The following is a 25,648-nucleotide window of genomic DNA, read 5'->3' as shown; positions in this document are numbered from 1 at the left end:
GCACAAAAAAAATCTATTAATTAAAAAAACAAAAAAAACAAAACCATGTCTCATGTCTGCTCTGCAGATTTGGAGTATCACCTACAATAACTGGCTGACCTTCGCCCTGCTGGTCTGGTCCTGCATCATCTGGATGATGCGAGATCGGCGGCGATATGCCATGATGTCCGCCCCCTTCCTGGCCTTGTATGGCACCGTCCTCGTGGTTTTGGGCTTCATCAGCGGGTTGCGCTTGAGCCGGGCTGAGCTGTACCCCGGTCTGCCCCCGGCTGTCATATCGGACTTTGACCTGAGCAGTTATCACCCGGCACCTTGCATCCACTTGGGACCTAAGGTAACATTAAGAAAGATACACGAAAAGAGGAACTATCTAAAACTGGGTGTTGCTTAGAGTGGCACTTAGAAGAGAGCAAATCTTTGCCAATGCTAAGCAAATCATATGAGCACTAAATTATACACATTCATACTGTAGATACTGATCGATTTTAAGGTTCTTTTATTGTTTTTTTGTTTTAAATTACAGTAACTCCAGCTTTGGCCATTTAACAATTCCTGAAGTCAGGACTGACACTCAGATTGAGGATTTGTTCCAGTTTTATAGCCACCGTCTATGGAACAAACTGCCAGAGCACCTCCGCTACCGATATCATTCATGTTTTAAAGCAAAGGCTCAAGATCCATCATTTTAATTAAGCTTTTGAGTAATATTTATTTTATTTATTTAACTTAACTTTTATTTTGTTAATATTTATAGTGTTTAACTTTGTAGTGTTTTTATAGTTTTTGGTCTGAGATTGTGTCTCCTCGCTTGGATCCTTATACAAAGTCTTATGCTACATGTTAGAAATTCATCAGTGCTACTATGCGCTTATTATCATTTTCTGGAGGATGTTTGGGGTTTTAAAAACATTTATTTATTTATTTATTTATTTTTAATGAGTCAAGGGGCCACTCATAATGTGGTCAGGAGTTGCAGTTGCCCATCTCTGCCATTAAAAACTCTGACTGCCACGCCGTCATAAAAACAAAACAAAAAAAATCCACAGTGCCAGCCGTTTTCGAGCATTTTAACCCATCTTTCAAGGCAAAAAGAATATTGTTTGCCTTTACTACATATACAATGTGGCTACTAAATGAAAGATCGCATTCCATTCATCGGAATTTTACTAATCATTATTAATCGTCGTTGGCAGTCAAAGAGTTAATTATTAATTATTAATAATATTATTTATTAATAATTATTAATATATTTATTAATAATTGAATTATGTAAACCAATTTAAGTTAGAATTTTTTTAAATAAAAATTTCTTCATAAATAACATTTTATTGAGTCATACCACCACACATGTATGTCAGAATTGTGTTTACATTATTCACTTCAAAATCAAACATACTGCCTCAATACGCGTACAGTGTTAACAAAATAGAAAATATCAACAAAATTCAGATGTCATTGCAAATTAAGTTGTCACAGTGGCGAGATTAAAACTTTACATGTGCAACCAACAAGAAAGTACTGTACAGATTGAAAAGGGACTAAAAACAAATTTGTTAAAAACAAAACAAAAAAAACTATAAAACTATAAACTATAAAACTATATCTTGTATGCTGTTATGTGGTAAGTTAACGGAACATTTTTACAATCATAGATTGGATTCTGTACATTTTTACATAACAGTGGTGGCTTGCTTCATAATGACTAACGACTGGTGAGACTACTGAGCAGGTTTGTGGTTGGTGGATATTTTCTTTAGATTAAATCACAGGATGACAAAAGTCAGACAGGATCGCTTTCCTGACGTGTGACAACACAATGTGGTCAGATAGAGCACAATCCATGTTTAGTGAAGATAACGGGACATGACTTACAAATGTTTCAAAGGAACACTCAAGAGAAGTATTCTTTGAACACCGTATTCTTTGAATACGGTCCAGACGAGGCTAATGTATTGTAAATGTGCTTCAGACATCCCATTGTCACCTTGTGGTGTTTTCTAGATGTGTCAATGGGACGTCTGAAGCACATTTACAATACATTAGTCTCTTCTTGACCATATTCATTTTCACATGTAATAATATTTACTCAATTGTATTGCTCAGTTTTCTTGCATAGAAATGTCTTTTTCACTGGCGAGCTCTGTATTTTTACTGCCCTTTTTGTGGCGATTCAAACCTAAAAAAGCCAAAGAAAAATTCAAGTGCACCTCATGAATTAATCCGTTCAAAAGCTTACTGAGTTTAGCAAATTAATTCTGCATGTTTTGTGTTGCTATGTATGCAGGTTTTCTACAGCTTCAGCTTCTGGCTGATGTTTCGTCAGCAGCTAAAGGAAAGACAGGAACAGAGCTTAAAGGCCAGATCGCTCAATGAAGTCAAAGTTATTGAACGTAATTTCATTCTCGTTGTTTGTCACAGGGATTTCATATCACTTAACGAATGTAAAAGGGTGATTCCCTTGTCTCTCTCTTCTTTGTTTTAAACTTTTTCAGCAGAGGAAAATCAGCCGTCGCCGGTTGTAGCCATGCTGATCTCAGGAGTAAAAGGGGTCCTTGTCAAATACTGGATCCTCTTCTGCTGTTCCATGTTCTTTGTGGTCAGCTTCTCTGGAACGGTATGCACCGATAAATAGTCAGAAGAACGCACGTTAAAAAAATGACTCCATAGCGTGGAAATTTAAGGATTGTGAGACGTTTAAAGGGGGTGTCAACCCTCCCAAAAACTCTTAACAATATCTTCTATGCAGCCCCACTTGTCTAAATACGGTATTCTGGTTAATATTGCGCTAATGGAGTATGAGAAGCAGCAAAATCCAGCAGTTTTTATCAATATCAGAAGGCAGCCATTTTGCCACTTGCTGTCGAGGGAAAATGACATCACAGTTGCTCAGATCTTAGGTAACAACCAATCACAGCTCAGCTTCAGAAAACAGGTGAGCTGTGATTGGTCATTGGCTGAACCCTGAGCAACTGTGATGTCATCTTCAGTGGACAGCAAGTGGCAAAATGGCCGCCCTCTGAGATGGATAAAAATGGCTGGATTTTGCTGCATAACTCATATTCCACAGAAGTAACATTAATCAGAATGTCATGTTTAGACCAGTGAGGTCACGTATAACATATTATTGTCAAGAAATATTTAACGTTGACTTCCCCTTTAAAATAATTGACACTGTTTGCTAGATCTGATGCTCTACTGGTGTCTAATAACCTGTAAATGTGACCACCTCTCAATGATTGGTCAACTTGAACAGATAAATGCCTCACCTTAAATATGTTGCCTCTCAGGAAAAAGATGGTGGCCAGTAGATGCCTGTTATTACTCTACTCTAAATAAAGATAAAAGCTTGAAACATCGGAATGGGGATACAATGGTGTAACAATGCACATGCAGGGCTTTATTTTCATAGACAATGCATCTGCGCTGTGCCACAAATGGCGGCAGATCCTGATTTTCATATCAGCGCAAGGCTCGCTTCATGGGATTGCCAATTTCTTAACAGAATTATTCTCTTGAGATGTGGTTGGCAGAGTCATAATTTTGTGCCAAACATTCCATCTAAACCTTACAAATGTATGGAGCCACTTTGATTGGCCATGATTGAAGACAGCAGTTGCCACTCCCACAATGGCACAGCCCTCCATTTTCCAGATCAGCCAGCCTACACTCATCTGTAAAATTACCAACATCGGGTCTAACACATTTCTGCACAGTGCTGTAAATGTACTAATCTTGACTTTGTATCACTTGCTCAGGTGGTTGTCTACAAGATTCTTTACATTGTTCTCTTCCTCTCCTTCGTCGTCCTCTATCAGGTCTGTGATCCAAACCCTAACGTGTTATTTTGCTTACTCTGGTTACTTAAATAAGAGTCAAAATCATAAAAAGTGCTCTGTCAGAATGATGCAATACAACTGGACAACACTGAAAGCTCCAATCATAATAATCTCTGACCGTGTCAGTCAAAGAAGCGTTATTTTGTAAAGGGTGATATTTTAATGCAGCTATCTCATGAGACTGATATCTGAGTAATCTTTAGAAGGTCTCAGCTCTTCAGGAGGTCTTCTAAGGTGTCTAAACCCAGGCCATGCATAAACACTCAAAGTGGCCTTCTCTATTGATTTGAAGTCATAAATGCACACACATCCATTTTTTTGCTCCCATTTTCCTGGTTTTCCTCGCCCTTCTTGTGTTTCTGCTGACCTTTCAAATGCATGCTGCACACTTAGCACACAAAGGCCTAATGGCTGCATAGGTGGTGGGTACAAGGCACCATTAATTCTCTATTTGGATATCGTCAGCAACCCTGTGGTCTATTTGCATTCAGGAGTAGGGATGTGAATTCCTTGATAGATTAACAGAAACGTTACTGATCAATTATTGATTCACTGACATTTTTTACATTTCTTCCTGATCAAATTAACAAACCTGCTAGGGAAAAGTAAATAAAAGTTGCCGACTTGATTCTTGTTGAAAAGCTTTCAATGTAGAAATGAAAAGAAATGTTCAGGGGATGCAGATGAAATAAGTGGCATCTCCAACATCCTAGGCCAGGAAACCTCATTCCATTCACTGTACTGTAGTTATTTACAGCATTGCAATGTTTACAACAAAATTTTTTATGTTATTTGGTCAAAATGGTAACACACTACCACAGCTCTCATTGCTCTTTGTATTTCATTGGCAGCCCAATGAGGCAGATTGGACCTGAAGTAATTTTGCCCTTTGTGGTTATTTTCAAATTCAAGTTTGCATCATAAATATTTATTTATACTAGAGCTGTCAAATGATAAATTTTTTTAATCAGATTAATCACATCTTAGAATTTTGATTAATCATGATTAATCACTGACTTAAAAATGCTTTTTTCCCCCAACATATTTTGCCCGCTAAATTTGAAGCGCACCTGTTATTTTTTTTCGACATTTAATGTTATGAGGACGTCTTCAAAAATTTATATTCACTGCACACGCTCATCCTGCTTCTTCTAATCAATTAATTATTTGTATAATTTAAAATGGGAAAAAAATAACCTACGGCATATGTAAACATTTATTAAATGCTTTACTTTAATGCATTTAGTTATGTTTATTGCTCAAACTCTAACAGCTACCTTTAACGTAACCATACGCTGTCGGCTAAAAAGGATCATCTGCGGTCAAAATTAATAGTGTGATTAATCTGTGGTAATACAATGATTAATACGATATTTTTTTGTGATTAATTAATTAGTTAACGCTTTAACTTTGACAGCACTTATTTATACGTAAAAATGATCACATTACATATAAAAAAAATTAAATATTTTTAGTAGTAGTTATTTACCTACACCCACCCTCTTATTCATGTTATGCCATGTACAAAGTAATCATTAATGAACAATGAATAGTACCGGTAGTTTAAGGACGAAATACTTTGCTACGTCCAGCACAGGGTGACTTGAATCTATGCAGTGTACAACGGAATCTTTAGCCTAACAACCCAACACAACTTTATTTATAAAGCGCTTTAAAAACAGGCATTGCTGTATACAAAGTGCTGTACATGAAACAGAAATCGGTTGTGCAGTAAAGAATAAGGCAACAAAAACAAGAACAAAGATGTTTCACCATAAAAAAAGTACATTCATTGACCTCTGTGTGTCGTATTTAAGGTGTGGTTGTGGACCCTAACGCAGGAAAGCAGGATGAGGAGACAGAGGTGAAGTAAAAAAAAAAAAAAGGAAGTTTAATTAAACAAAACAAACGCAAAGACAAACGTAGCACGACATAGGGCAGAAAAATGGTAGCATGAAAAACAACAAGGAATTTACACAGACAGAGGGGAGAGAACAGACTAAATACACACACACACACACACACACACACACACACACACACACACACACACACACACACACACACACACACACACACACACACACACATACACACACACACACACACATCCTTGTACATATATCTTTTTGAGGACATCCATTGACATAATGCATTTCCTAGAGCCTTACCCTACCCGCAACCATCAAAAATGATTGCCTAAACCTAACCCTTACCCTAACCCCAAACATAACCCAATTCAAACCTAAACTCTAAAACCAAGTCTTGACCTTCAAAAAGAGGTCTTGCAAAGTGAGGACCGGCCAAAATGTCCTCACTTCACAAAAATGTCCTCATTCTGTTGGATAAAGACGTATTTTGGTCCTCACTATGTGTTATGTACAAGAACACACACACACACACACCCACACCGCCAGACACACACACACACACGCACACCCCCACCCCCACACTAATTGACACAACGAGACACAGGTGGGCAAGACACATGGCAGAGGGCTCTGATAGGTTGACACACGAGGAAGTCAGGCAAACACAGGTGGGCAGGACAATGCTTGACGAGACAATGGGAGACACACAAGGAAAGCAGAACATAACAGATCATAACAGAAACTTAAAGGAACAAGATGACAAACTCAAACAAAACCCACTCAAAACTAGAACCCTGACAAAAGCAAAAAATAAAAAACAAACCAAAACCCAACCCAAACCATGAGACTGGAATTTTCCATCTTCAGTTGAGTGGTACTATCAATTTTGTCTATGTCCGCAATAAACTTGGATTTGAACAAAAGCAAGTATATGTGTCAGGAATAATATATCCAAGATAATTTTTTTTCCTTTCCTTTTTTTTTAAATTTTTTTATTTTTTTTAAGATAATCTTAAATCTATCTTAAAAGACACATTTTTCCAATATATCGACCATCCTCATACTATCATTATCAACGGCAATGACATCATTGTGAGTTACTGTATATAAAAATTGTCATTCTTTATGCATAATTTATGCTTCTTTTTATGAATGCTATGTTGATGTCATGCTTGGTTTCTATAACTTAGGTTCGTTTTGACTTGTGGCGTCGATACCTGAAGATGTTCTGGGCGGTGGTGGTCGGCTACTCCATGTTGGTGTTGATCGCCATCTACATGTATCAGTTCCGAAGTGTGTCCGCACTCTTCCGACAGATCATGGGCATGTCCGACGATGGGTAAGTAGCAGTTGATGACACGCGGATTTTGAGTTTGCCTCCCACATTGTATCTTCAATTAGTCTTCGAGACCTGGGGTTGGAACGCTATGACACCGTGGAGCTTTTTGCCCGCATCCTACTTCCTGCGGCCTTCCTACTGGCTTGCATTCTCCAGCTGCATTACTTCAACTCCGACTTCCTGACTCTCAGTGACATCGACAATGTTCCTGTCAGGCAAGCTCCCAGGTGAGAGGGAAGGCAAATGATGAATTTGACAGAGAGACTGAGCGATCAAATGTAAAGGACGTTAGTCACTGAGCATGGAGGTGAATCATGGAATAGCCCAGCAGATTCAATAATTTGTTCATTTGTTTTATTATTTATTTAAATTAATAAAGTGTAAGGATTCAATATAGAAAGAATGTGACTCGTGTCTCAATTTCGAGATTAGTAATTGGTGTACAGTATTTCTTCAAATGGTGTGCCTCTGATACAGTGTTCCCTAACCTTTATTGATCCATAGCCCTTATTCTACATTTGGAAAAAAATTAAAACGTTATCACACATGACCGAGTAAAAATGTCACAGAAACTGGATACACCAGTTAATTATGCACCTTTTGCCATCTAGTTTTTTTTTTTTTGTGTCACTTTAAGGCAGTGCTTCTCAAATAGTGGGGCGGGGCGGGCCCCCCCAGGGGGGGCGCGATGCTCCATCAAGGGGGGGGGGGGCTTTTGACCTCGGGGATACATGCTTTTTTATTTTGATTTTTTTTTTACTGTCCTAGAATAAATTGCACCTCCACTACATTAGGGGGCAGTGGCGCTCTCATTATTGGCAGAGTGTGCGCAGGGAGCATTCGCTCGGTGGTGTAGGGGTTTTGTTTGCACTGAGCATGCGCGCTTTGCACACAGAAAAAAAAAAAAAAAAAAAAAATCAGCACATATTATTTTATATTTTTGTTTTGCAGGTTAAAGTTGTTGATTTTTTTTTTTATTATTATTGTGCTCCTGAGTTAATGTTGGTGATCAGTTTGAATGCATTATTATTTATTGATTTTATGTAATTTCATTATTCCGTATCATATGGTTTGACATGGTTAGTCAAAAAAATGTTTATAGTTTAAGGATTTAATTTTATTTTTGAATTTCAGATGAACTTTAAATCTTTTCTGTTACAGTTAATAAAGAAAGCTATTCTTTGTTGTAAGTTGGTCCATATTTCTTTCTTTTTTTTTTTTTTATTCTCTTATACGTTAATACGGATACAGTGTTATCCAGAGGTGTGCTTATAACAATTTTATTAGACAAATTAGACTATTAATAGTCGGGGGGGATTCTTCTTACTGGGGGCAGCATGACAGAAAATAATTGAGAAGCACTGCTTTAAGGGAAGCATAGTGAAGTAATTTTATTTTTTTTTAAATATATCAATTAAATTACTTTTTCTTTTTAATCTATTCTCACTTAGAGAAGAAGAACTAAGAAATTCAATCAACATGATTTCTGACATGTAAGTCTTCATCCACTTTGATTTTTAAAATTCAAATTATATCAGAATGATCCTGATCATTACCATGTGAAAGCTGCAGAAATGAGCTAAGATAAAAAACAAAAGAAATACAAGTTAATTTTTACACAGAAACAACAACAAAAATGTAGGCTACATATTCTTCATCTAATTTATATCTATTTACAGTATATACCTATGAAGATTAACTGTTATATTAGGCACTAGCAAGTGTTAAAATGCATGAATATTGAATGGCATGTATTTATTTGAAGAATTAATAAGTACTTAATACATCTTTTGTGTTGTTTCTGTTGCATTACTGCTTTTTAATTTCTATTAAGATGTGACATAACAGAGACAGCAGTCACTGCAATAGCTCTCTCTCTCTCTCTCTCTCTCTCTCTCTCTCTCTCTCTCTCTCCCTCTCTCTCTCTGTATTTCCAGTATTAAAGAAAATATTGAAAAGGTCAGGAAAAGGTAAGCATTTGAATACTGAAACTGAGACACATTAGAAAGAAATACACTTGGGGCCAAATCCACTAAGAATGCGCAAATAATTGCCCCACAACTCCACCCGCAGCTTGCTCCCTGTAAACGTCCTATATTCACTAATATTACTCTAACGATATACCAGCGCAAACACGGCCACAAAGTTTGACAGCTGGAAGCAAATTTGCGCCTGATTTACCACACATGGCAATGGATTTGCGCCAAGAACATGGTACTATAGTATCAGTTGCGAGAGATATGATATTATCAGAAAGCGAGGTTGGACCGAGGAGGTCCAAAAATGTTTTTCTCATTTAACACCATTAAGCTATAGCGAGCGGAGAGCACGTCAAAGACGACGTCATTCGTTCATTCATTTAATGTCCATAAAATACCAATTATTGGTGCGATCATTTATAGTTTCAGAGGTTGACGTGGGAATATAGTAGAGATGGATTTTTGTGTTAATGCATCTGTCACGTGAAAATGTTCGCAAAATTACCCCCCCCAGTCCCCCACGATTATGTGCGGAAACATCTAAAACCTGCAGGACTCGAGGACCGAAATTGGTGAACCCTGCTTTACTGGATCTGGCCCTTGGTCTTCAGATGTTCAATGAGCTGAGCTGAAGTCTTGCACAACCTTTTGTAGAAGTTTAAAGGCATGTTTAACCTCAAAATTGTTGATTCTTCTCAAATTTTTTTTTTCCAGACTTCAGAAGGAGAACATAAGCAGCGGAAGAAGTCAGGAGACTTTGGATATCGTCGAACTGCAGATCACCTCAGAAGGAGGTGATGAGGAGGGACAGGAGGAAACCAAGGCAGAAGGTAGCACCGTTTTCCGGGCTCTGTGTGCCTCTTTTTCAAGATCTATATAAAGTTGGATAGATAATTGATAACATTCTTATGGATGTTTTTATATGTATAAACTACTGATTCAAGTTATCGTCTTGCCAGTTGCCATGCCAGGTTTCAAATCTCAGTTTAGACCTTCCTTTTTGGCGTTTGCATGTTCTCCTTTTGCCTCTTCCCTCCAGACACTATGTCCAGCGGTTGTCAAGACAAGTGGTATGTGATTGTGAACCGGGCCAGCCTGCTGCTCATTCAGGCTCTCTTAGGCCTCCAGAAAGTTCAGGAGCTGAGCTGGAGACTAATGGAGCTCCATGGCTTCAAAGTAGTGTCATCTGGTATCATCTGGGTGTCCTTGAAAGAGGTGGCATTGAAAGTTTCATCTTCTACTTGACCAGAATAAACGACTGCTTCCCTGTTGTGATCTGTTTTCATCGTCCACCTTGACAGGTTTCTCTCATGAACTTGCTCTTTCTGGTCTTGTGGGTCTTTGCGATCCCCTTTCGCCGGTTACGGCCCATGGCATCCAGTGTGTCTGCCGTGTGGGCTTGCGTCATGGTGGTGTGCAAAATGTTTTACCAGCTGAAGGTCATCAAACCCCTTGACTACTCCTCCAACTGCACAGCAGTAAGTGCCTCTGCTGCTTGGGGCAGATGTCAGAGTATTTCACGCACTCAGTTGCCGCTTTGAAGATGAGTTTTGAGACATAAACCGGATTAAATCCAATCAAGCATTTGTACAGAATGCATTCATCCACAAAGTCAGTTTAACAAGGAAATGAACAGATGAGTACATTTGGTCAACGTTTTCCAAATTCATGGGTCTGCAACATGCGGCTCTAGAGCCACCTGTGGCTCTTTAGTCCCTCTCCTGTGGCTCCATGTGGATATCTAAAAAAAAAAAAATTAGGAGCAATTTTTATTTTTTGACATTGACATTTTTTAGATAAAATATTCTTTAAAGGAATTCAATATTTAGATTAAAAATGAATAACTCATTTACTCCCTATTCACTCCTATTTTCATAGAAGCAATCCCCTTCACTCCCAGCTGTTTTACTGGATTTTGACTGATTTTGCAAGGCCCACAGAACTTTGTGTTCTATTGCTATAAAAACATGGAACCTACCAAAAGAAAGATTAAAGTCTCTTCTTTCATCAGGGGAAAAAAAACATATTTGTACCCGTTACCATTTTGCAGCAATTAGCATTAGAATATAGTTAAGTTTAATCATTATTCACAAATTTATTTAGAATTGTGAGTAATTGAGCTATTTTTTTCAACATGGCCCTTGTTGATCTCCTTCGCTCTGCTGCCACCTGCTGGCCGTTTGTTTAATAATTACCATTTTTGCAGCCGTTCTTTGCAGTTGAAAGACTGCATAAAAGCCTTCTGTGTTCTCTAGCAAAAAAACAAAACAAAAAAAACAAAAAAACAAAACAAATACGTCTTTGGGACACTTAAAAAAATTAAAAATAGAACATATTTATACGTTTTTGGGAGCAAATGAGTTAAATATTAAAATGAATATCAGGGTACAAATTTGTAAGTTGTCTAAAAAAAAAAGAGATGAAAAATGGTTTTTAAAAATTACCTCAAAATGTCAAGAAGTGACAAAATGTCCAAAAAGGAAAGGAAAAGCCTAAAATTACCATAGAATGTGCATGAAATAGCTAAAAATGTCAAAATAAACTAAATAAAAAGAACACGTTCAATCTTCAAATGTTTTGTGGCTTCAGACATATTTTTGCTTATTTATTTGGCTCTTTTGACACGAAAGGTTGCTATTCCCTGTCCGATAGTTAACTCATTCACTCCCAATCATTTTCAGTGAAGCAACCCGCCTCGCTCCCGACTGTTTTACTGGATTATTGACTGATTTTGCAAGGCCCACAGAATATTGTGTTCTCTTGCTATGAACATGGAACCTATTAAAAAAAGATTAGTCTCTTCTTTCATCAGGAGAAAAAAATAATATATATATATATATATATATATATATATATATATATATATATATATATATATATATATATATAATAGAATAGAATTCAACTTTGTCATTGCACTGTCACAAGTTCAGAACAACGAAATGCAGTTTGCATCCATCCAGAAGTGCTTTAGCAAGAATAAATTATATATTTTAAAAATAAGATCGAAATAGTATATACACATTATGGCAAGATATAAATATGTATATAATATTGATAAACAGCTAAATAATTGTATATGACTATCTCTACAGTATTTACATATATATATATATATATATATAAATATATATATATATATATATATATATATATATATATATATAAAACTGTTTCCGTTTTGCACCAATTCACATTAGAATATAGCATATATATAGAATATAAGTTTCATCATTATTCCCAAATCTGTTTAAAACACCGGGGGCAAGAGCTTTGTTGCAACATGGCCCTGGTTGATCTAGTCAAGTCAGTTTATTTATATAGCCCTTAATCACACAAAAGTCTCAAAGGGCTTCTCATGCCCACAGTTGACAAATAGTAACGACATCCCCTGATCAAACCACACAAGGGCAAGGAAAAACTGAAAAAAAACCATCAGGTAAAAAAAATAAGAAACCTTGAGAAGGGGCCGCAGATGTGGTAATCCCCCTCCCAGGATGACCAGGCTGCAATGGATGCCAAATGGGCAACAATTGACATAGTTTATGATACTAAACATTATTACTAGAATAGCGTAAAAGTCCATTGAGGAAGTTGAAGCATTGCAAGAAGACGTCGTCAGGGAAGTGGGTCATCATCCAAAACCAGTCCGGTCGATCAGGGCAGCTATTTCCATGGCAGCAACTTCAAGGTCATGGTATCTTTTATACTCTGCTGCCAACTGCTGGCCATTTATGTAATAACTACCATTGCTTTAAGCGTTCTCTTCAGTTCAGAGGCTGCATCACAGCCTTCTGTATGCTCTAGCATAAAAAACAAAACAAAACAAATAAAAATGTATAAATATGTTTTTGGAACCATGGCAATATTTAAAATAGAACATTTTTATATGTTTTGGGGAGCAAATGTGTTAATCACTTTACTATTAAAAAATAGAGGAAATAAATTCAATAAGGTCAAAGTAAGTGAATACATAAATGCATTATTTAAAAGGTTTACTGCTTTACTGAAGCGATCAGCCACCTTTAGACTATATGTACTATCTACCTTTTTTTTTTTAAAGAAAGAAAAAAAACCTAACTTTTCCAACGTACCAATGCTTTTGTATTTCAGAATATGTTCTCATCCAACTCTTCAAGCCTGAATGTCGGAGTGGAAATGAGCGGGAACATGATGGAGCTGCTGAAGAGGTCCATCCTCTACATTGAGCCTGTGGATCCCGTCTACTGGTGTGGCGCTCTGCTCAAATGTGAAGGAAGAATCCTTCCCTGCCTCAGGGTATGATTACATGTGCCACAATAACATAATCATAAATCCCCTTTGTTTCTCAGTGTCAACCTCAGTGTCCCAAAGCAGTCTAGCCACATACAGAATGCCGTTCATCCATCACTTCCTTGTATCCTGATCTGGTGTGTGTGTGGTAGAATCATCTAATGGTGTTGGGTCTGCTGGCATTTGAGGCAACTGTCCATCGGCACCAGCTCTACTTCCAACTCCATAACAACCTGAAGCCGCCACCCTTCAGCATCCTCTTCCACGGGATCACCAGACAGCACCTGGATCACGGCATCCGGCCCTGCATGAAGTACTTTGTCAACTTTTTCTTCTACAAATTCGGCCTAGAGGTGTGCTTTCAGTTCCGTATTAAGCATCTGTCCTTTTTTCAAGTGACTCCTTAACATCTTCCATCTATTGTCCTCTTTTAGATGAGTCTCATTGTGGCGGTTAATGTGATTGGTCAGAGGATGGATTTCTACGCCTTGCTGCACTCCGGCGCTTTGATGGCGGTTGTGTCACGGCGCCGCAGGAAGGCGATCGGGGAGGTGTGGCCGAAATACTGCTGCTTCACAGCTGGACTTATAGTTCTGCAGTACTTACTCTGCATCGGCATCCCTCCTGCTTTTTGTGTTGGTATGGCTTCATTTCTAAAGAAAAGCGGATACTGTATATGAAACTTTCACAGATAAGTGTTACACAAACATTGACATCAGCAAGGATGAGATGAAAATATTACATAATCTAATTCAATATTTGTAAACATAATTTAAAAAGATTCTGAATTGTCTTAAAGTGCAATAAGTCTGGTCTTTCATAAATGTAAGAAAATATTTTTAAATTCATGTTAACAGTAAATTTCAAGAAAACAGTAAGATACAAAAAATATTTCAAATTTGACTTGTATTCCCTTCTAGATTACCCGTGGAGGACTGCAGTTCCACCTTTGAGCTCGAATGTCATCAAATGGTTTTATATGCCTGATTTTGCCATGAGTCCCAATCCCTTATTCATATTCTGTGAGTATATCGACTCCTCTTGTGTAATCTAGCACATGGAGGGAGGGAGGGAGGGAGAGAGAGAGAGAGAGAGAGAGAGAGAGAGAGAGAGAGAGAGAGAGAGAGAGAGAGAGAGAGAGAGAGAGAGAGAGAGAGAGAGAGAGAGAGAGAGAGAGATTGCATATATATTGTGCCCAAAACTTGTGACAATTTGGCAAATTTAATAATTAAAAAAACACTTTGGTCAGTCCACACTTGTGGGTGTCATTTTTGTGAATTATTGACCAATCTAAAATGTTGAAAAATGGCTTTGTCTTTGTTCATGGTTGAAAAAAAAAAAACATGGTTTTTGCAGTGTCCTGAAAAGTGTCAATTTTGGAGGTACAAGGTTTTAGCCCGATGCCAGCGATATACTATATGCACTGGGTAGAGTTAAAAAAAAAAAAAAATCAGTTTGTGTTTGCATGAAGAGTTTGCTCCTCTTTTTGTTCTAACCTTAAAAAAAAATCACAACAAATGTATAAAAATAGTTTAAAAGTGTGAAGTGCTTGCTTCTTTCCAGATAAATTCCTATTTGCCTCTCTGGCTCCTGTGTGCAGACGACCATCTCTTGCTGCTGTGCTCCTCCTTGCAGTGGCAGGTGTTTGAGGAGGAGAACCGGGCAGCGGTGCGACTGCTGGCTGGAGACAACGTGGAGATCAGCCGCAGTCTCGACCCCAGTTCCTGCAACCAGTTCATACCTGTGGACAACTTCCTTCACTGCAGGTCTGAAATATCTATAAAGGGCCAAGCTGGGGAAAAAAACAACAACAACCTTTTACGGCACTCCAACACATGTCACTATCCTTCACAAATGGAGTGCACTCTGCTGATTGCGCAACCCAATCAGACAAAAACAAAATTGCTCTCCGCCCTCAGGTCTTACCTTGACATGGTGAAGGTGTTCGTGTTCAGCTACTTCTTTTGGCTGGTGCTGTGCCTCATCTTCATCACAGGCACCACCCGGATCAACATCTTCTGTATGGGCTACCTGGTGGCCTGCTTCTACTTCATGTTGTTTGGAAGCAGCGTGCTGATGCAGCCTGTCAAATACATCCTGCGACTGTGGGACTGGCTCATTGGATACACCTGCTTTGTGATCGCCATGAAGAACCTCCTGTCTGTGAGTCCGATGACCTTGTCAGATACTAACAAATAGCACTGTAGTGACCAGAACTGGTTTTCTGTACCGAAAAAAGAAGGCACAATGGGAATACAAATACCCAAATACAGGATGGCTCAAAAAGAATAAGCCAATCTAGATGGTTTCTTCATTTGTGTCCGTAATCCATATTGCTGCATTTCTGGATGTAATGTGTCGTGGTTTCTTTCATTTGTCTCTTCAGCTCGGTTCCTGTGCCTACTTGGGCAGCCTGATGAAGAATGGCTGCTGGTTAATTCAGGCTTTCAGCATGTTCTGCACCATAAAGGGCTACGACGTCCGTAAGTGCATCTGATTTTACCTTGATCTGTGTACATAGTTTAACTTTGTCACATTTTTCAAATATTCTTAAATCTAACAAAACAGCCATTTTTTTAAGTGAACTTTGATTAAAAAAAAAAAAAAAAAAGTGATTTAATGTCTAATTTATGACTTCCATATCAAGCTTCCATGTTTATAGTTACATCTTATGTTTATGTGTGGCTTCAAGGTTTGTCTATTTCTTTTCAAGGGATACTTGACTCATTGAGCTATTTTCAGCAGTAATAATTCACATTTTGTCTATAATGTGGTAACAAAATTATTTTTCATATACAATTAATATCTTTAAAAAGTAATTTTTCTACTTGCTGTCGACTGATGATGACATCACCTGTGCTGAGAAAGTAGGTAGCAGCCAATCATGGCTTACCTGTTTTCTGGGTTTGGTCAGTAAACTGAACCATGATTGGTTGTTACCTACTTCCCCAGCACAGGTGATGTCATCATCAGTCAACAGCAAGAGGGGAAAAAAAAAAAAAAGTTTTTAAAGGTATTGATTGTACATTAAAAATAATGAAGTTATCAAATTAATTCTGGACAAAATATGAACTTTTCACTGCTGAAAATTGTTCAATGAGTCAAGTATCCCTTTAAAATGGCTTTAACTGTCAGGTGGGGGAAAAAAAATAAAAATAAATCAAGGCCAGCACTATGGTGTAGTGCTTAGGGATTTAACAATAACGGCAATATTGTGATATTGCGATATTAAAACTGCCAAGTCATCGTCATGTCACAATATTAAAAGCAGCACATCTGTTTTAAAATTCAGTTTAATTTCTATCTGTGCAGTTCTAGCACCTTCTGGTTGCTAGTTTTTATTTTTTTATTTTTTTATTTTTTTAAAGTGCAGTTTAATTTTCACAAGGCAAAATCCACACTAATGGTCAGATGAAGGAGAATGTAATGTGTTTGTGAACCGAGTCAATATGTGGAGGAACTCAATGTTTGTGCGAGTTAGCAAGTTAAGTGTGTAACAACTATGGCCGATGGCCCAATCCACCCTCTAATAATTTTTTTTTTAGTTTGCTTCTCCTAAAGCAAATTCTCTGCAGTGGCATAAATATTCCACTGCCCAGACAGGATCTAAGCTTGGTCAGCTCTGCAGGTGGTCACCCAACCACCAACAAAAGCTCTTTTGAAGCCGCTGACCAGGTGACAAAGGAATGTATGCGTCTGCCGAAGGAGTGTATTCAAGCCCGTCTTCTCGGAGCCCGAACAAATGCCTCCAATGATTTGGAATACACAAATGACCGATCAAAGGAATGTTCATGACTTCTTATCAATCACAAAGGATATTCTGGCGTCTCGCCCTTCCTGGAACGTCTAGATGGAGCAACAGCACCGCCAAGTGGTGAAACTTGGAACTATCCTTAGTGACAATTCACACAAGTAACCGCATTTTACACATTTATACCATGATAATTCTTGACAGACAACTGAACTACGAATGATTCACGTTATATCTTTGTGTGTATGAACATCCTATTTCATTTGTACTCCATAAAGAATGAAAGATAATCAATATCTCAGTTCAGTCAGATTAGACAAGTAGAAGTTACCTCAGAAGTTAGTTTATGATGCATTAATTACGATGTGTGTTAAATGGGTTGTGTGGGAAAACTGATTTGCCAGACTGACCAAATTTAATGCCAAATTATTAATCTCTTTAATAATTTTTTTCTTAAAGTCTGCCCGAGCGAGCAGAAGGGTGTGCCACCACCAACTGAAGCCCCGCCCAAAGACTTTAAAAGGATGAGGGGACCTCTGTCTCTTGCCTCTTCCTGCTCTTCCGCCTCTTCCCTCTGGCTTCCAAGCCTCTTCCAAAAACTCTCTTGCACGACCTGCAAGTGCCCCAGCCTGCTCGAACTCTTTGTTCCAAGAAACTTGCCAACCACGTGGCCCTTTTCTTTTCTGGCAGCAACCGTTGCCGAGAGGGGACCCTCGCTCCACGCCACGCCAAAGCAGGTGCAAACTGCAACGCTGACTAAAGACTCTTTTGTTTTTTTTTTAGTTTTGTTTTTTTGTTCCACCATCGGTGCTTGCCCGCCCGACCTTCGCGGCCCTGGGGTACACTTGCAACGTACCGCCAGACTCAAGGTTGTGCACCTAAGCCGCGCACCTCACCTGCTACTCGGTGGCGCCCCGTCGCGGTGCCAGCTCACCTCCAACGGCTGGCCTTCCCCGTACGCAGGCGCGTACGGACCGAGCTGCAACACCTGAACTCGGAAAGCTGCCCGGCAGAATCAACCTCGCCGAGTCGCCGACCAATCAAGGGACGAGCCGCGCAACTACGTCAGGCCCCTGAGTGGCTTCCCTTGCTCACCTGTGGAATAAACCCTTTTTTTTAATTTTCTTGCCTTTTTGGAACGAACATTGACTATTTTTCCCCCTTTTCCACAAGACCCTTTTGCTCGTTCGACGCAAACGATTCTCGTAAGTGTGCGTTTGATTACTAGCTCGGCGTATCCACTGTGTGCCACTTACGTTTGAAACATATCACAAATCTGGCAGGTCAAATTTCTCTTTTCCCTGTTTCTTTATTCATTCGCATTCCTTCCTTATTTTCATTCGCTTTATTTTATTCCTTTTCTTCTGACGGTAGAATAGTTAGATAGGCAGTGTTTTGATTCTGTAGTGTAGCAATCTTGAATAAATGCATGTTTTATGAACTCTATTCCGCCTAAGTCATCTGTGTTTCCGAGTGGATTATTATTCTTTTGTTAGTACAACGAACCACTGAATATCGAGTGTGGCGACTTTAGATTATCAATGACTGATGAAAGAAGGATTTTGGTCGTTGTTTGCTCCTGTTAACCCAAAGCAAAACCAACGTGGTGCCCCTAGAGGTTATCAAGGTAAATATAATTTACCTCTGTAACGTCCAGATTATTAATTCGTCCAAAAGACGACCCAATTATCGCTACATAATGGTGCCGGCCGTGTGAGGCTACATAACATAAGAAGATCCACTTGAAAATACAAGACTTTGGACGTGAAAAGTAAAACACATTTCACGTAGTGTACCTAATCATTTGGCGTTGAATCGAGCGTTTGTTAGCCGCCATCTTGCGTGTGTTACCACCGGAGTGGCTTGCTATAAGTAAACGAGAGTAACGGGATTGATTGATGGAAGAAAAGTAAGAGCCGGTCACCGTTTGAGAAAATAGTGGCTTGTATTTGAAAACGTACGTGATAGAACTCGAGTTGTGCAACTTTTAAATTTCAGCTGGCTGAATTTGAAGTTGTTTGTCTTTGTGTTGTTGTGTTTCCGGAAATTGTGGGAAGTCAGGTGACAGCCGATGTGCATCGCTTTGACCAGACTCGAGTTACGTGCTTCGGAGTAGCTAACCGCGAGCAACGTAAACGACGTCCGAGTCATTTTCCCCGTGTCCTCCTACACCTAGTTTGTGGGAGAAGTTTGAGTCGTGATTGAGCTTTCTGTAGCCGCCGACTCAAAGTTTCAGCTCGTGGCGAGCGGATTAACAGAGCGCTAAGACGTTAGCTGCTTACCTGTACCGTGTACGCATTTCCACAAGGTGGCGCCATAGTCCTTGTGAAGAGCTGTGTGGCTCGTGGAGGCGTGGTTGAGTACCTCCCCCTCCCTTCCCGTTGGCGAGTTTGAGCCACGCCAGCAGACGCCCCGAAAGGGAGCGAGTCTTGCAGGCTGTCAGCTGTCAGTCAGCGTTTGAGCTGTCAATAGACAACTGACCCCCCCCCACTGCTGCTTTAATGCCGGTGGTCCTTGCTCCGCGAGAATTCTGATTTAATGTTACTACACATTGCTTTTTGAATTGTTTTTCGTGTCGAGCGTTGTACTAAGTGATTGTAGTCATCGTTAGTACGCAAGGATAATAAAAAATTATCCACGTCCGATTAAACGCATTTGTAGGCTCAATTGACTGCTTGCGTTTAACGATTATAGTAATAGCCGACCGCATTCTAGTCTTTTACGCTGCCTAGCGTGAGAGCAATTACGGTTGCATCAACAAAACATACTGCTGGGTCAAATCAATACAAAGGAACTATTTACACTGTTGTGTTTTTCTTGTTTTTTTTGTATCCCCTTTTATCCAGTTTCATACTAGGCTAACTAGCTGTATTCTTGACTTAACATTCCACTTAATTTCGGGTGTTGTGTTTGTTTAGTTGGTTTGGTAAACCTATTATTATTATTATTATTATTTTCTTCTCTTTTATTTATTTATTTTCTTCTCATTTTTATCCATATTTTTAATTTTGTTGTTTTTGCTTGTTCTTTTGTTTTTTGTTTTTTTCGGTTGTGTCTAGTTAATAAGAAGGTGTGAGTTCGAATGAGCTATTATTAGAGAGGCAGCTCTAATATTTCTGTATAGTTTGCAGTTTTTGTGTCCCAAACCCCGTCCACAAGACATTTGCATAAAACTGTACTGACACTGTAATCAGTCATTTGACTAAGACTATTAACCCCTTTTAAGTTTATTTTCCCCTTTTCTGCTTTGTTGTTTATTTTATTTAATTTTACTTTCAACTTTTAACTCGACTTCCAAAAAAATAAAAAAATAATTTGAATTTTTTTTTTGATTTAGCTTTTGGGATTGACCGCTGTAACATTTTAGAGTTACTCCGTCCGTCATTTAAGCTGTTCTTTGCTGAGTGAATCAAGTTGAAGTTAGTATTATTTATTTTTCTTATTTTTCTTTATTTATTATTTTATTTTTGTTGCTGTTTGTTTTTGTTTGTTTTGATAACTGGAATTGATTTTTCACAACTATAGTGTAAGCTGTGGGTTGCATAGCCCACTACAAATCTTTTGCTTTTGTGGCAATTTCCCTTTTGATAATTTGAACCCAGTGTGTATTGTTGACGATAATACTTGATAGAGGTAGTTAGCTAACTACGTACGCTAATTAACTAACTATTAAACGCTAGTATAAGTTTGATCGTCTAAAAGCTATTGACAATATGGCAGCACCCCGAGAGACTCCCAGCCCCTGTGAGAGCTTAGAGACCTTAGCTCAACTGGTGCAGAAGCTGACCAAGGACTTCTTACCTGGATACGCTGAGTCTATTAGGGATGCGGATGTCAATACCTGATAACCTCGCGCAACTCATGAGCGACGCTGAGACAAAAGCCCCAAAAGACAAATCACTCATTCGAATGCTCGGATGTCTGACTTTGAACCTTGCCGCGCAGTTGAAGCTTAGCGATGCCGAGGACTGTCAAGTGAAACACCAACTTGACATGGCACGACAGCAGAGCCGTGACGCCACGGCACAGCTTGAAGCCGCCCACGACCGAGTGAAGGTCATGGAGACCCAGCTGGATGACGTTAAAGCGCAGCTGGATGAGGCAGAAGCCCGCGCAGATGCGGCGCTAGCCGAAAATCTGGGCAGTGATGCAGATGAGTCTGCTTCCACTGACGACTCCCATCAAAAGATTGGTGAGTTAACCCAAGCTCTCGCGTCCGCCGAAGAGACGAATCGAGAGCAAGAAAAACTGCTGAGATCCGCGGCAAATGAAATTCACAAACTAAAAGCAGAGGTGACTGACTTGACTGAACGACCGTCAAAAGACCAACTTCGGCTAGCAGAAGCCAATTACTTTCGGGTTAGTTCGTCGCTAGCTCAGTCCACCGATGAAGTGAAGCGCCTCCAAGTTCAGGTACAGACCTTTAGGGAGGAACGTAATGCCTAAGTGGACCGCTCATATGACCTGCGAACCAAATTAGCATTGACTGAAGCCGAGGTTACCCGCCTCCGACAATGCCAGCAGGAATATGAGACAGCGTTAGCTCATATTAAACATGAGCTGCAACGTGCGCAGCAGTTGAATGAGGTCTCCCGAGGAGCCTCCCGGCCGGGAGCTCCACCCCCGCACAGACTTCCTGATCCCAGAGCCACAGCACCACAGCTCAAACTGTCACCTGAGTCCGGAGCCGCCTGGAGGACGCCGCCAGTGACCACCGCCGCTTTAGGCCTGGCACCGCTGATGGCCGCCTCCCCACACGCTTTAGGGCCATCAGGTGATGACAGTTTCCAACGTGGACCCATGTCGACTCCCCCGTTGGAGAGACAAATGGGCGTGGCCTGGAAAGATTTGGACAAGCTGGCTCGAAACATAGCCAAATTCGAACCGAAACCAGGGGGGGTCCCACAACACGACAGAGTACTTGAAAGACATCAACTATCATCTCCAGAGGTTCCCAATGGCAACCGTGGAAGATAAGTTGTACTTGATTAAAATGATGTCCAGCCGAGCAGTCAATAGACTGCTGGAACGGCAGCCTGCTGATGTGTTGTCTGACCCCTTTGCACTGCACCAAGCCATCTCACGCGAGTTTGACGGTTCTCCTGGGTTGTCGGGCATGGAAGTCGCCATGTTCGTCAAACAGGGAAAGCAGGAGTCTCCTCAGGCTTTCTATAGTCGTCTTCGCGATGCCTATTTTGGGACTCGTAACGAGCCCAACATGGAGGAAGATCCTGGTTTTAAAACGTTGTTTGTCCGAAACCTCCAACAAAACCTTAACCACTACTTGGGACTGGCTTTGTGTCCTGAGACACTGAATAGCTCGCAGCTACGTGACTTAGCAGCTAGGGGCTATGCAAAGCTAAAATTATCCGCCCCCAAGGTAGGCGACGCAGGAATTTATAAAGTGGACGTGGGTCCTCCTTCAGAGCTGGAGGGAGCTTGCTCCTATGCTCCGAGGGAAGACCAGGCTAAATCAAAAATGTCAAAACAGTCCCGCGCCCCGCGAAACCGGAAACCGCGCTCCAAAACCGACTAATCGCGTGACGAGAAATCGGACGGAGAAAAGCAAGCTGACGACCGCCGGCGCTCCAAATTTGCTAAAGGTAAGCCCGACTCGCGCTATCATCCAAAACGTGATAAAGTCGAACGCGCGCCAGCAACCGATTCCTGCCGCGAGTCCCGGAACCGCCAAGTCGACTCCGAGACTGACCACAACGCAGTTGCCGACGGCATATTGAAGGCACTCCTGAAATTGTCAAAAGACTCGTCAAAAGACCCGCCTTTATGACTAACCGACGGCCGGATGCCCACTGAAGTGACCCACCAGCGGAGGTCACCAGAGGGGCCTCCAGTAGCCGACACTCAGACACCTACTAAACTGCCTTCTGACTCAACAATATTGGTACTGCAGGCTGATCCAAATATAGCAGACCCGCATGTATCGCGATCAACCGATGACGTGAGACCATTCCAACAGCTTTTAGGTGATCTCACCACCAGGGGGACAGCTCGTAAATTCTATCTGAGCGTCACCCTGGCGCGAGCTCTAACCTACGAAGCCCTTGTAGATCCCGCCGCAGACATCACGGTGATGTCCAACACGGTGTTCGAACAACTCCGCGCCGCGTCACAAGCTAACAGTCGACCGCTCCGCCTACGGCGGTGCCCACTCACCATTAGCGCCTTCTCACCTACTAACACAAAGCTGGAATCTGTCGCGATGGTACACTGGTCCATTGGCCCCAAGGAATTCATTCATCCAGTCTATGTGGGACCCATTGAGTCAGTCCCCCTTCTTATTGGCCAAGACCTGTTGTTCCGCTTCCAACCCATCATAGACTACCAGAGACTCCAGATTTGGGCCCAGGTGCGGCAGGCCCTGCCGACATTTCCTTCGGGCCCTGACCAGGCTCAGCTCTGCACTGTGACTCGGGCGCAACCACCCCACGGGGAAGCAGACGCCCCCACAGGGAGCTGGGACACGACACAGTCCAAGGCAGGACCCCTCGCGTCCCCGACAAAGGACCGGCTGAGAAGCCATGACACCTTTCTTTGTGACCTTGACCCACCCCCACCTGATGCAGGGTACGCCCCGTGCATCATCCGAGGTGTCCACGTGCAAGGTGCACCTGTTCTTGACGCTGTCCTCGCCTTGTGGGCTGACAAATCAGCCATTTCTGCAGCATTCGCTGACAACTTGCGAGATCTCGACCCGAACATTCTTTTCGTTTCCAAGTCTTGCCGGTTTCCGTTGAACACGGAACCCCCTCTCACAATAACTGCAGTGGGCGTGTGCGCCTTAAACCTTCAGTGGAAACAGCGCTCACTGACCCACTACTTCTTGGTTGTCCCGGACGCGCCTCACACCCTTTTTGTGGGTGCAGATTTGCTTGTTCGTCTTGCCGTCCATGTGGACACCATCAACAACGTGCTTTGGTCCCTCACCAACTCGGAACCTCTAGCTTGTGTTCCCAGTCTTCCAAACATGAAGTCCGGACAGACCATCCCAGATGCTTGCGAAGTCTTAAACGAGGATGAAGTGATCGCTCCGGCGACCACGATCAACATTCCGGTTCGCTTGGTGGCGCGAGCTAACCAGGTCTTGAATGCTAGCTCCGCTTTCTTTCAACCTTCATCGGAATTCATGAACCTGTCGTTACTCTTGGAGGCCACGCCCATCGTGGACGCCTCCCTCACCACTCTGATCTTGGTTCACAACCCCATTTCGTACGACGTTCGCATACCAAAAGTGACCCGTCTGGGCCTGCTCATCCGTTCCGACTTCCACGACTTCACTCTAACGGTGCCTGTGGTTGGACACATCCCATCTGACTTGTTCTTGACTGAAGACACCGGTGGCCGAAGACTCACCAGGCCATCTCAGCTTGTTACGGTCAACCCTGCCGGTCCCACCAACGATGAAGACATCGTCCGGGTGGACCTGGGGACAGACCAACAACTGGTGATTTATGCCTTGAGCGCGTTGCCTCCAACGCCCTCTAGCATTCCCTCTGGAAACCCAGAGACACCTCAACCAACCACGACTCCAAATGGGGACCTTCAACCGTACCCAGAGTTCGAGGCGCACCTCCAAGAAGTTCTGCACCGCGCCGACGCGCTCCGGTCCGAACAGGACCGCGAACGTTTGCGCACCGTGTTAATGAAATACACACCCTCTTTTGCCAAGGACTCCTTGGATTGCGGGTTGACGGCACTACATGTGGTCCGCATCCCGACCCAGCCCGGCGCTCCTACAACTTTCGTGCGCCAGTACAAGATTCCGATAGCTTCTTACGAACCAGTACAGAAGACTATCAACGCCATGCTGGAAAAGGGCATCATTCGCCCCTGTAACAGCACCTATTGGGCTCCATTGTGGCCAGTCTTGAAGCCAAACGGCACATGGAGACCAACCATTGACTATCGCAAACTGAACCAACAGGTTCCTCTTTCGCGATGGCCCATGACACAACTTGAACAGGAACTTCCCAAGGTTCGAGATGCCAAATTCTTCACCACCATTGATGTGGCTTCGGGGTTCTGGACGATCCCAGTAGACCCCAGGGATCAATACAAGTTGGCATTCACCTTTGGCAACAAACAGTACACTTTCAACCGGGGTCCATTCGGCTACGCCAACTCGCCAGCCGAATTTAACATCTTCCTCAACAAGGCGTGCCCTGACGCCGCCGCCAGGGGCAACCTCATTTATGTCGATGACATTATGATGAGGAGCTCCTCTTTGGATGACCACTTGATGGAAATCGACCACGTTCTTGGACAGCTGTCTTCTGCAGGCGCCAAACTGTCCCTCCTGAAAGGTCAGTGGTGTCGCACGAAGGTCAACTACGTGGGGATCTTGGTTGGGCCGAACGGGATTGAACCACAATCCAGCCATATTCAAGGCCTTCTTGACATCAAAACCCCCACCGATGTGTCAAAACTGCGCAGCTTCCTTGGCGTGTGCAACTATTCGCGCCAGTTCATTGATCATTTTGCTGACATAGCACGCCCTCTTACTAACCTGCTGAAGAAAGACACGCCCTTCGATTGGGGTGACGAACAAAACAACGCGATGAATATGCTAAAACAAAAGCTGG

General features: G+C 41.5%; 1 protein-coding gene across 1 annotated transcript in view; it reads left to right on the top strand.

Moving 5' to 3' along the window:
- The window catches only part of LOC144014842 (piezo-type mechanosensitive ion channel component 2), a 112,605-nt gene that overhangs the window by 49,922 nt on the left and 37,035 nt on the right, over window positions 1-25,648 (top strand). Inside the window, exons 13-30 of the mRNA XM_077515144.1 lie at window positions 68-334; window positions 2,285-2,390; window positions 2,493-2,614; window positions 3,756-3,815; window positions 6,898-7,046; window positions 7,109-7,273; window positions 8,498-8,539; window positions 8,984-9,016; window positions 9,740-9,855; window positions 10,065-10,240; window positions 10,327-10,503; window positions 13,139-13,303; window positions 13,450-13,650; window positions 13,732-13,936; window positions 14,218-14,319; window positions 14,898-15,063; window positions 15,217-15,460; window positions 15,684-15,780. Coding sequence (XP_077371270.1) covers window positions 68-334; window positions 2,285-2,390; window positions 2,493-2,614; window positions 3,756-3,815; window positions 6,898-7,046; window positions 7,109-7,273; window positions 8,498-8,539; window positions 8,984-9,016; window positions 9,740-9,855; window positions 10,065-10,240; window positions 10,327-10,503; window positions 13,139-13,303; window positions 13,450-13,650; window positions 13,732-13,936; window positions 14,218-14,319; window positions 14,898-15,063; window positions 15,217-15,460; window positions 15,684-15,780 — 2,593 coding nt within the window. The remainder of the gene's footprint in view (window positions 1-67; window positions 335-2,284; window positions 2,391-2,492; window positions 2,615-3,755; window positions 3,816-6,897; window positions 7,047-7,108; window positions 7,274-8,497; window positions 8,540-8,983; window positions 9,017-9,739; window positions 9,856-10,064; window positions 10,241-10,326; window positions 10,504-13,138; window positions 13,304-13,449; window positions 13,651-13,731; window positions 13,937-14,217; window positions 14,320-14,897; window positions 15,064-15,216; window positions 15,461-15,683; window positions 15,781-25,648) is intronic.

This window comes from Festucalex cinctus, chromosome 2 (assembly GCF_051991245.1).
Source record: "Festucalex cinctus isolate MCC-2025b chromosome 2, RoL_Fcin_1.0, whole genome shotgun sequence".
Classification (NCBI taxonomy): domain Eukaryota; kingdom Metazoa; phylum Chordata; class Actinopteri; order Syngnathiformes; family Syngnathidae; genus Festucalex; species Festucalex cinctus.
The sequence above is the reverse complement of the archived record's forward strand: the minus strand, read 5'-3'. Positions and strand labels throughout refer to the sequence as shown.